Genomic DNA, 12,828 nt, shown 5'->3' with positions numbered 1-12,828 from the left:
GAATCTGGGGGTCCTGAGTTGCTTTCCTTTTGAGTCTATATTGATGTCTCTCTGTGATGGTCATGTCCTTGGGTGAGTCTTGCACAACAAATTATCCTATGTTGCCTGAGGTTTTGAGCACAAAAAATACAAAAAAAAACTGGGTGAAGATAACTTTGTTAGAAGTTCAGTGACATTTGGGTCTTTCCGTATCCTCTTGATAATGACTGTGTGAGAGATAATAGGACCCTCCTAGTGGGTCCCTGAAGAAATAGGAAAAAAGGCTCAGTAAGTTTAGACTGAAGGCAGGGGTGGAGGAGGAGGACACTGAAGATCATCTTTAGAGGGGATTAGGTCCTACTCAAATGGACAATGCTTTATGTCATCCTGGCATCAAATAAAGCCAGCAGGCAATTGGGGGTGGGTTTGAGGAGGCGGGGAGGAAGAAGGAGAGAGTGGCATTGAGGTGAGTTGGTATGGAAAATAAACTTTGTTTCACACTTTTGCCCAGCACTCTTAAATGGTACTCAGCTAATGTCTTCCTGGATAAAAAAGAGAGGATCAGATTTAATCTGTTTCTGTCTGAAAGATGGCTTTGAATATGAAAAAACTGCTCTTTTCTTTTAAAACAAGACTGTTTTCTTTTTTTTAAAGCAAAGTATGCTAAAATGTGATTCCTTGTGGATGGGAGTAACTATCTATAGCAACCAAACAGTTTACATATCTCCTGAAGCTGAGAAAGACAGGGTCAGTGAAACATCCAAGTGGGCTATTTACATTTGAACATGGGTGTGCCAGGCTGCTGTAACGGTTTAACGGGTTTATGAATGTTTCATTGTGTGACACATGAGGCCAGGTCTTCAGAGACTGTGAAATCTGATCCTTTGGCCCCTTGCCTCTTCCTGACACAGGAGAGCAGCGTCTGGAAGCAGTGCATAACCACTGGGAGTGAAGGGCTGGGTATCCAAGTCTCCCAGACAACCATCGGTACCTCCTTTGGGAAGGGGTTTGCTGTCAGCCATGTGATGGGAGGAGGGGCCACCTACAGGTACAGTTAACACTCAGTGTCAAAAGTATTTCATGTGGTTCATAGACAGTCATTTACAGGAACTGTGGGCTCAGTTATCTAAACCCAGGAAAGCCTGTTTCTTAAGCCAGCTGTGGTGGGAGAGTTGGTCCCCAGTACTTAGATGAAGCCTGATTTGGCCGAGACAGAAATGGAGTTAGGTCCTGGGTAGATCACACAAAGATTTTATTTTGTGAAATAGAATGAAAGTAGCCAGCAGTGGGGCTGGGCTAGCTGGTCTCTAAGGGCCTTTCAAACTCTTTCTTTCCCAGAGGAGAGACTCCAAACCTCCCAGAGCTGTAGTTAAAGCCACAAAGGAATGTCTGCAGCAGATGTAGTTTGAATTGGGGGCAAGCTGGGATGTATGTGTGGTTGGAGGGATGGGGGAGGGTTCAGGAAGGGAACTTGGAGTGTTTTTCCTTTCCTTCTACACTGAGAATGGACAAATTGGCCATGCACTCTCTTAAACTACACCTTTCTGTTGTTTCTGTATAGACTAGCAGCTTCAGGTAAACAAATGATGATTTGAATTGTACATCAGCCCTATCTGAGGGGAGACTATGAAACAGAAATAGAGGAAAGGTTTTTCTCTTCCTGACTGTGAGGGGTGGGAGAGTAGAGAAGAGAAGGGTGAGTCATGTTGTTATATATTGTATGGCTCTCGAGGGAGAAATGGTTTAAGATTCTATAATATTGGTACTCATTTTATAGATGTGGGGTTTGAAGTATAGCCCTATCAGAGCCATAACTAGGAATTTTTAGAACTAGGGTAGGCAGCATGAAAGGCAGTGGTGGTGACCTCACCAATAATTTTATTATTCCACTCAGTGGAGCAGAAGCAGTTTGGGACATAGGCAGACAGCTACTAGGAAGGCTACTTATCCTTATGCTCTTCTCTCCCTGACCCCCTCCCACACCTCAGAAGCAGGCCATCTGAGAGCTTTGTATTTCAACAAATTATACTTAGTAACTAGGAGCTAAGGTGCTATTGTTTCGTCATGCTTGGTATTCAAGAAGCCTGGCTACTGGGGCTAGGGTGGAGGAGAAATGCTAACTCTTTCAAGAGACACGTTTTTCAGGGAGGTGGCTGAGATAAGAACAGAACCAATCCCCCAAAACACATACACAAAACCCCTCAAAGTATCATGTTATAGCTGGAAGGGGCCTTAGGGATCAACTAGTCCAAGACTTTCATTTTAGAAGAGGACACTGAAACCTCTGAGAGGAGAATTAACTTGTCCAGGGAAGGTTTATTCAGCTCTCGTTGAGACTGAGGATGAATTGATGTAGAGTCAGAACCAAAATCTTCATCACAAACAACAGTTGTTTGTGATCTTGAGGGGACCATAAAGACTACCTTTCCCAATCCCCTCATTTTATGGAAAAGGCAGAAAATGAGGTCTAGAATCAGTGTTGCAGAAAAACACTCAAACCTTGGTCTCCTGGCTCCCAAGCTAGAGTTCTGGTCAAATTGTTGAAACGTGATCCCTTCAGAGCAACAGCCCCTGGTCTCATGAGTCAAGATAAGCTGAAGAGAAAGGGGGTATATACCCTGGTCCCAAGCTCACCAACTCTACCCCAAGAGTCTAATCTTAGGGAAGTTTTCGAAGGAACAATTTCAAGAGAAAGAACAAATCCCCAGGAAAGCACAACTCTCTAGTCAGGGCTGTGACTTCATTTCCCTTCCCCAGCTTGTTTCCCTAGAAATATTATGCTCCACTATCCACACCCTACTCCTGGGGCAGGCTGTACTGACAGGCAGTGGAGAATCTTTAGGCCTGGGGAGGCATTAATTACCATCTCCCTGAGCTGAAGCCTGTGCCCTGAGCTGAGGAGAGACTGAAGGCTCTGAAATGGGTACCTACTGTCTCATGGGACATACCAGTATTTCCTGTGGCCCATCACACTTTTTGCCTTGATAGGCCTATGTACCAAGCAGTACTAGAGCAAAACTCTAAGATCCCTGAAACGGGAGAGGTGAAGGTTTCCCTAAGAAGTCACAGCCCTCTGCTAGGGATCAAGGCACTAGTTATTTCCCTTAGTTACCCCACTTCAAGGACCGTTTTTCTCACAGGCTGATTGTAGGTGCATAGAGGTAAGGCATTTCCCAGACTGTTGATTTTTTCCCCAAAATTGTCTTTATTCTTGGGGTAGAATAGATTGCAAGATGGACCTTAGAGAGATGCTTCTTTTGACACTGAGGGACCCTGCTTACTAGGGGCCAGGACTCCTTTCCTCCCCCTTCTTAGACTACCCTACCTTTGGGAGCCTTTTGGTCATGGTCTTTGACCTCTCCCCTCCCTTGCCCAGGAACCCTATGAGATGGACCTGAAGCTGGAATCTGAGCCACAGTCACAATTGAGCTGTTTTCCTTCTAGAAGCAGATTTTTCTCTTGCCTCATTGTTGTCCTACCACTATGCTGTTCTACCCCTATCTTCCTCCTTACAGTCTAATAACAATGTGCCACCCTTAATATTTCCCAGCTCAGGGCACATTTCCTATCCAAGGATTAATCCCTAACCTAGGGTAAAGCCCTTACTGCCTGTCCTTAGTTCTGAGCAAACCCTATAGAAACTCAGACTTTCATCTTGTTTTTTATGCCTGAAATTCAGGTGAGTTGGGACTTAGAAATTGTAGGCTTAGAAATTATTCCTTTCTAGGTATGAATAAATGAGAGAGGAAAAACAGAAAGCAATCTAGCCAATTACTTTTCTAAAACCGTATAATTTATGATGAAAATAGCAGTATTAAAATTGACAAACCCCCAATCACTACCTTTGTTTTTCAATGATGGAAATGTATATAGTACTTTAATATCTGTACAGTGATTTACATATAATATACATGCAAACAAGACACTACAAAATAGAGAACAAGATTTAAAGAGATGTAAATAAATAGATATGGATGGCTATCTTTATCATTAAACTCAACTATCATCAAATACAACCTTTGCTTATCTCTGTGTTTCCTTTTGAAGAGCAAAACAATTTCATTTACCCAGAATCCCTTCTGGATTATGACCCTACTGCTTCTTTCTCATGTTTTGGAGCTTCTGGGCATCATCTTTTTTACTCTTTTCCACTTTCAGACATCAGAAGTATTTAGTTGCTTAAATGCTATTAGGAAATGCTAATCCCCTCAACACATCTTTTTCTCTTTGTATTCCCTGTTCTAATTGCCTTTCTAGCATCTCCTTCAGCAACACAAATAGAAATTTCTATGCAGTTGTACATTTGTTCATCTCTTTAAATGCATAGCTCATTTAGAAGTTATCAGCTATTAGCACTTTAGAATTAATTAGTTTTGTCAGAGATTGGCAAGCTTGCCACCTTGGGGAACTGGTAAAGGTAAGCTTTAATAAGGAAGAAGGAAAAGTGTGGAATGTGGGACATTACTATAATGGTCGGGTCCAGGGCAGGTCTTCGAGGAGGAAAAACCTAGGTATTTGAGGAGGCAACATGATGTCACTGGGTGGGGAAGGGGAGAAGGAAGCATGAAGAAAGGGACTGTGGAACATCATCAAAGAAAACCTTATCACTTAATAGAAGAACCAGGTGCGCCAATTGGCAAGAATTTTTTTTATAACTGTAAAATCTAAAATTTTACTGTAATTTTTCCTATCTGCATAAATGTCTTTTAAATACCAATAATTACAAGTGACATTATAATTTTTACTTTTAAATAAAAGTCTGATCCTATCTCTAGTATGTACAAATGTACAACATCTCTCTAATTAATGCAGCTTGTTCCCTTGAGATATTTTTAAATTCTGGTCCTTGCTATATGAAACTGCCCCGTTCTAAATTGCTACGGATTGTTTAGTAATCATTTGATGCTATTTCCTCAGTCATCTTCTTGCCAACCTCTCTAGCCTTTGATACTGTTAATCATGCTCCTCCGGATACTCTCTCCTGGCTCTCCTCCTTGTCTGACTGTCTATCAGATTCCTTTTCTGGCTCATGATCCATATTACATTCCAGTACTCTTAGTATTTCCCAAGGTGCTGTGCTGGGGCCTCTTTTCTCTCTTGGACCCTCTTGGTGATTTTATCAATTCTCATGGGTTTAATTATCATCTCAATTCATATTATTTATCTATCCCAAATTTCTCCCTCAAACTGTCCACCCCACCTTCCCAACTGGACAGTCAAACTGAACTGAGACTTCTCAACCTTAGCATGTTTAGAGCAGAACTCAAGCGCCGCCCCCCCAAAAAAAACCAACAACCCTCTTCCAAATTTTCCTATTTCCTTTGCCAGCATTAATCCCAATTTTCTCACTTGTTCTCTTTCCACATATCCAATCCAATCAGTTGCAATCTTTTCAAATTTCTACCTCTGTCTGATCCCTTCCTACACAGCTGTTCAGGCCGTCTTTACCTCTACCCGGCCTATTGCATTGGCCTCCTAATTGCTCTGCCTGCCTCTAGTCTCTGGCCGCTCTAGACCATCTTCAACATGGCTGTCAAATGGATTTTCTTTAAGTGGACATCTGAATGAGTCATTCTTCCACTCAATAAACTCCAGTGGTTTTCTATTGCCTATAGGATGAAATATAAACTCTTTTATTTGGCTTTTAAATTCCTCTACATACTGGCACTAAACTATCTTTCCAGCCTCATTATATATTATTCCTCTTCCCAGACTCCATGATTCAGTCAAACTGGCCTTCTTTCTATTCCATGGGCCTGAGTCTTAATCAGGACTGTATGCCTTTAAATCTTGCCTCAGACACTTACTGGACAAGTCATTTAACCACTTGGTACCTCAATTACTTTATCTGTAAAATATCCCTTTTGATTCTCAGTCTCTGTCATTGAGACTCAAGGCCCCATGGGATTTCAGGACATTGCCCAATGTGGGCAATTAACAGATCACTTCTCAAGAAGCTGCTAACAAGGGAGGGAGCATAGGAGGATCTCACTTGGGATACAGGAAGACCTGAGGACCTCACCTTGATTGACATATTTTGGCCTTCATTAAAATACAAATAACTCTCCTGTGGGCTTCTTGAAATTGGATATGGTCATAGTGGGAGGGGATGGTCCATCCTCTGGACTTAGAGTGCCCTACTCCCCACACCCTCCCCCAGCCTGATGATACCCAGGCTCCAAAAGAGGAAGTGGAGAGGAAAATAATGGTCAAGTGGGACACGGTGCAGTAGTAGCCACTCCTCTTGACCCCAGGATGTGGTGAGAATGGGCTTGTCATACATCAGAACAACCATAGCTGGGGTGCAGGGTTGAATGATGTGACAAGATTGTGGGATGGAGGTGGTGGTGGGTGCCCTGGGATAGATAAAGGAGAAGAAGTGGTCATGCTGCCAATGAGCACTAGAGGTTTAGTAGAGAACTACTTGTGTGGCCAGGGTAGGACTAGGGGAATCATTCTTGGGTCAAAGATACAGTAGGTCAGCCATGGTTTTTGCTGTTATTTGGTCCTTTCAGTCATGTCCAATTCTTCCTGACCCCATTTGGGGTTTTCTTGGCAAAGATACTAGAGTGGCTTGTCCTTTCCTTCTGCAGTTCACTTTACAGATGAGGAAACTGAGGTAAATAGGATAAAGTGACTTGTCCAGGGTCACACAGTAAGTGTCTGAGGCCAGATTGGAACTCAGAAAGATGGGTCTTCCTGACTCCAGGCCTGGCACTCTATCCATTGCACTGCCTAGAAGCCCTGATTATAGTCCTTCGTATATCATCACAAGGCACCAATCCTAGTCTGAGCTCTTTAACTCCTGATTCCCCTTCTCTGACCACAGCATCCTTCCCTGTGTTGTTTCCTGTTATTGAGCCAAAAATGCATCTTCAGTCACTAAATGTCTCTATTGGCCCTCATTTCCAGCTATATACAGGTTCCCGCTCTCCCACATGCCAAGGCCAACAACTCTGAAGTTCTTTCTCTATTACTTTGGGCTTCTCCATCCCTCTAAAGTCCTCCTGAGCCTACCACACTGATTCCCAGTCCTGTATTATGCCTAATGTCTGCTCTCTTCTCCCAGGCCAGATAGCATTAATGAAAAAACAAAAGGCAAAATTGAGCAAATGTGGCCCATTGTAGCTTTACCCTGCTTGATCCAGTTTCAAACTGGCCCTTGTTGTTCCACCACTGTCTTTTAATTTGTATCTGATTGCCTCTCCAGCACATCCCATCATACTAATTATTCCACACCATTTCTCTTCAGAGAGGCCCATTTCCTCTGCAACCCTCATTTTCATCAAATGATTTTTTTTCCTCCTTTTCATTAGAATGTTGGTCACATTCCATATGAGCTGCTTCATGTACCCCTTTCCTTAAGACAGCCCTTCATTATTGTCCTGACACATTTTCACCCCTTCTTCTAGTCTCTCTTCCTCTTCCTCTGCAGTACTCCAGTGCAATAATTTTGTCCATCTCTCCCTTTCTATGGGGTCCTTCCCCTGCTGCCACCTCCAAATCTTAGAAGCTGTGTGATCCTGGACAAGTTAATTAACCTCTCTGAACTTTCCTAATCTATAAAATTTCTATGATACTTGAGGTATCTATCTCACAGGATTATGAGCGTCAAGTGAAATGGTCTATGTAAACTGCTATATAAATGTGAACTGTTATGCCTCCATGAGAGGAAATCTTGAAACCAGGAAAACCTGGGTTCAAGTCCTGACTCTGACATATCCTGGCTCTGTGACCCTGGACAAGACATTTAACCTTTCAAAGGCTTAGGAAACTAAAATGACCAGTTTCAAAGAAAAGTGCCAACTTGTACTGGGGAAGAATTTTTTCTCCTGGGAATTCCCTATTCTAATGAAATTATACATTTAGTCCCTATGTTTATTATGAATAGGGATAATAGAATTATCATTCCTAAGTTGTCACTTTATGACAGGCTAATTAGAAGAAGCCAGAAGGGCCAGTCCAGATACCTAGGTGGAACTTTGAATTACTCCCTTGCATAGAATACAGTCTTCATTTTAGCCAAATTGGTCATGTAGGAAGTACCAGGGGAGTGAAGTGAACTGCTATGCCTCCATGATTGGAAGTCTTGAAGCCAAGAAGACCTGGGTTCAAGTCCTGACTCTGGCATATCCTGGCTGTGTAACCCTGGACAAGACACTTAACCTCTCAGTGGGAAGTTCCAAAGCTGGAAGAATCAGAATAGTACTATATGAGACTGAGTTCTGGTAAGGAACACAGCTAAGGTTAAAAGGGACAGGCAGATATAGCAATCTAAGGCAGAATTCAGCATCTGGGAGGTCAGAAGGAGTCATCAAGAGTAAGACCAGCAAATCTGTTGTTATTGTTCAGTCATGACCAACTGTGACCCCATTTGGGGTTTTCTTGACAAAGATACTGAAGAGGTTTTTCATTTCCTTCTCCAGCTCATTTTTACAGATGAGGAAACTGAGGCAAATAGGGTTAAATGACTTGCCCAGGGTCACACAGCTAGTAAATGTCTGAAGCCAGATTTGAATGAGTCCTCCTGATTCTAGTCCTGGTACTCTACCCACTGTGCCACCTTGCTGCCCCAGGAGGCTAGCGAATAGGCAACACCAAAAAGGCTGTGAGCTACAGTTAAACTAGACTACTAGCTGATATCATCTTGTCTTCATCTACTTTGTGCAGTTCATCCTTCAAAGCAGGAACACACTCCCTCTTCTTACCAACTCTTTTCTTTGCCTTTAAAAAATTAGCATTTAAAAAACAATTTTGAGTTCCAAATTCCCTAAATCCTCCCTAAAGCCTCTCCCTGACCTATTGAGAAGTCAAGCAATATGATACCCATTTTACATGTGAAGTCATACAAAACATACTTCCATATTAGCCATGTTGCCAAAAACAAACAAACAAAAAACCAAGAAAAAAGTATACTTCAATCTGAACTCTGGAGGCAGATAGTATTTTTTTTTATCCCAAGTCCTTTGGAATTGTCATGGATTATTGTATTGATCAGAGCTGCTAAATCTTTCACCGTTGATTATCATTAAAATATTGTTGTTACTGTATATAATGTTCTACTGGTTCTGCTCCCTTTACTTTGCATCAATTTATATAAGCCTTTCAAGGTTTTTCTGAAACCATCTCGCTTGTCATTTCTTGCAGCGCCATAGTACTCTGTCTCAACCGTATAGCACAACTTGTTCAGCCATTCTCCAGTTGATGGACATCCACTCTTCTAAGGAGCCTTCCTCAATTCTCTCCCACCCCTTCTAACTAAAAGTGATGTTTTACTTCTAAAATTTTCTCAATAGACTTTGTCTGGATGATTTTTTTGGCCTAATCAATTCTACCTTGCATCATACTTATCTGTATGTTTATCATACTCCATCTACTAAATCATGAGCTCCATGAAGGTAGTGACTTTGGCATTCTTATCTTTAGTTCCTTAGCACTTATCAGAGTCTGGTACATGGTAGACACTTGAACCATTGTTGAAATGAATGTAAATGAAATAAAAGGGGCTTGTCTATAGATGCATTGGACTAGTAGTCAGGAAGGAAGCTGGAATGCTTCCACAGACGCTTAATGTGTGACCCTCAGAAAGTCACTTGATCTCTCAACCTCAGTTTCCCCATCTGTAAAGTGGTAATGATAATAGCACCAAACTTTTAGGGTTGTTGTGAGGAGGCTCAGATGAGATAGTATGTGTAAGGCACTTTTGTAAACCTTCAAGAGCCGTACAAATGCTCACTGTAACACAAAGACCTTCCAGTTGGTTTGGGAGCCATGGTAGAAGACCATTTTGGAAGAAAAATCAAACATAACATGGTGGAAAGAGCACTAGAAAGGAGATAAAATATCTGGGTTCAAATCTAGGCAGTAGCATTTACTAGCTACGTGACTTTTGGGGGAACTCATTTAATCTTTATTTCCTTTTCTGAAAAAGAGGAGCAGTAATTCTTGTACTTTCCCATAAGGTCATTGTGAGGATCAAACAATAAATAAGGTGCCTCATCACTTTTAACCATTATGTAAATGAACCATTATTGAGGGATATTGAACACAACCTGTCATGACCATGGTCAGTGAGCCATATGGACAATGTTTGTGATGCTCCCTGTACCACAGTTCAAATGAATAGCTTGGAGAAGCCCCTAACCACCTCCTAAGTAAAACCATAGAGGAGAATTTCTCAATACTGGAGCTTTAAAATATTTTTGCTTTTTAAAAATCTGAGAAGCCTTCTAAAATTGTTGCTAACTAGTTGAGTGACCTTGAGCAGGTCATTTCAGTTTAATGAACCTTAGTCTTAGTTGTGCAATGAAGATATTGGAAGAGATGATCTCTAAGGTCCCTTCTAACTAAAGAATTGTGATTCTATCCCCGAGGGTTTGAATCTATCTGTATTATAACCAAGTTTTAATTATCCAGGGACTGATTCTGTGATTTGTAGATTAGCCAGACCTTTGGATTTTCTACACTTTCCCAGCCCCCTTGCTATCAGCATCCTAATTTCACATTCTGTTAGCTCCCCAGTCAAAGGGTAGATGAGGGAAGGAAGCAGCAAAACTCAGATGAATCAGATGGAACATCCTGCTAACAGTGCCAGTAAAATGTTGACACTATGCAGGTTGAAAGTACTTTGTGTACCTCCAAAACATGGAAATTAAACTCAGTGACTTAGTTTAAAAATGAAAATAAGAGATTCCCTTCATTTTTGTTCTTTTACTTAATTAACTATAAAGCTCTATCTCTTGGTGATAATGAACTGGTTAATCAAAACTTTAGAGCATCTTTTTTTGACTTTTCACCTTTAAACTACTATAATTAACGGAAGACAATCCCCATCTGGATCTGTAATCTCACCTCTCCAGACCTTCTTTATCATTCAGTAAGGATTTAGGTACTTCAAATTACACAACACCTAGTTCACTGAGCCATTATGAAGCACCAACTGGGTACAGAGCTCTGTGCTAGAAGTTGAGGGAAAGCATGGAGTTTGGATAAAACACAGTCCTTATGCTTTAGGTTTCATAAAGTCATTCCTTGAAAGCATCATTATTCCCACTTTTATAGATGGAAAAACCTAAGGGCTTAAGTGACTTGCTTCTAGTAATCAATCAGTCTGTAAGTATTTAGGGTCTGCTATGTAGGTACTACTATTATAAAGTAGGAAATAATCCTTACTCCCAAAAAGCTTACATTTTAATAGGGGAGATAACAAGTGTTACATCTTCTGACACCCTACACCAGGGCTGTCCAAAATATGGCCCGTGGGCCATGCAGCCTGCCTACAAGCATGGAAATTTACATAAATGCTTTAGTAAACAAAGCCAAGCTACTGCAGAGCTCTCACTAAAATGGCAAATCAAAATATACCATCCATGGTTTCAATAAAAACCTAAGGTTGGACTGCCCTGCCCTACACTAAGATACTTTTCAAGGAGTTAGCAATCTAATAAGGAATATGACATATACACAAATAATTTAAATACAGAATAATATACAAATGCCCAAGAGAGGTAGTAAGTGCAAGAGTCAAGAGGTAAAATATATTTTTTGTGGAATAGCTAGGAAGCCAGTGTTGCTGCATTGAAGAGTACATGGTGGGGAGTAAGGTGTAAGATGATTGGGAAAGTTGGAGAAAGTTAGGTTATGGAGGTCTCTGAAATTCCAAACAGAGGATTTTGTATTTGATCCTGGAGGTGATAACGTTAAATAAATAAGACTAAGAACTCCTGTAGTGGGATATTGAGGTGTAGATATTCTGGAGACAGCTGGATATTCAGGTTTGGAGCCCAGCAGAGAGGTAAGGGCTTGATTTGAGAATTATCCGTGTAGCAGTGATAAACAAAGCAACATCTAAGGGAGAAAGCTTATAAAGAAAGTGGGGGCAGGGACAGAGGCTTGGGGAATGCTCACCATAAAGATTCAAAAAGAAGATAAAAAGCCAGGGAAGGAGCCTTAAAACATGAAATTTAAAAAAAATAAGAAAATATTTGTATCTCAATAGCCAAGGGAGAAAAGATTGTTTAAAAGGATGAAGTTGGTCAACAGCCAAGGGAGAAAAGATTATTTAAAAGGATGAAGTTGGTCAACAGCAGTGTAAAATGCTACAAAGAGATCAAGGAGAATGAAGGTTGAAAAGAAGCAACTGAATTTGACAATTATGAAGACGTTTTTGACCTCTGAGAACTATTTTAGTAGAGTCATAGAATGGAAGTCAAATTTGCAAGGAGAGAATGGGTGGCAAGGAAGCCAAAGTGTTTATATTACACAACTTTTAAAATAAGCATCACAGTGGAGAGGAAGAAAGAGTTGGGAAGGCAGATGAGTGGGTTAGAAAGGTCAGTTACATGAAGAGGTTTGTTTGTTTTAAGAATTGGAGAGAACCGGTTAAGTGGTAGGCAGATGGGAATAGCCAGTGGAGAGGCAGAAAAAAGCTTTGATAAGGGTGAAGGGCAGATTTAATGAGAGAAAAGGGTAGGATGTCACAGCTGGGAGTGGAATTTTGAATTTCAGGAACTTGGGAGTAGTGCAGTTCCATTAGATGGCACAGTCTAAGCCCATCACTGAAGTGGGGAGATTATTGGCATTTAGGAGATTAAGGAATTATGTGCTCAGGAAGTATTGCAGGGGTTATTCACTTTAAAAATTTTTTTAAGTCTTTTTTGGTGATGTCAGTCTAGTGAAGCCTATGGGCACTTTCTCAGAAAAATGTTTTTAGATGTACAAAATAAAACACATAGGATTACAAAGGAAACTAAAGAATAGTGAAAATAAAGATGTAATTTTTTCCTATTCAAGTTTATATAATTCCTGAAATCTATCCACCAACCCCTTGGGGGTTCCATGGACCTCAGG

General features: G+C 41.0%; 1 protein-coding gene across 1 annotated transcript in view; it reads left to right on the top strand.

The window, feature by feature from the left end:
- IL16 (interleukin 16) overlaps window positions 1-12,828 on the top strand; it is a 175,476-nt gene that overhangs the window by 78,710 nt on the left and 83,938 nt on the right. Inside the window, exon 3 of the mRNA XM_036736107.1 lies at window positions 891-1,027. Coding sequence (XP_036592002.1) covers window positions 891-1,027 — 137 coding nt within the window. The remainder of the gene's footprint in view (window positions 1-890; window positions 1,028-12,828) is intronic.

Source organism: Trichosurus vulpecula, chromosome 8 (genome assembly GCF_011100635.1).
Source record: "Trichosurus vulpecula isolate mTriVul1 chromosome 8, mTriVul1.pri, whole genome shotgun sequence".
NCBI lineage: Eukaryota > Metazoa > Chordata > Mammalia > Diprotodontia > Phalangeridae > Trichosurus > Trichosurus vulpecula.
Note: the sequence above shows the minus strand (reverse complement) of the source record. Positions and strands in the feature narration are given on the sequence as shown.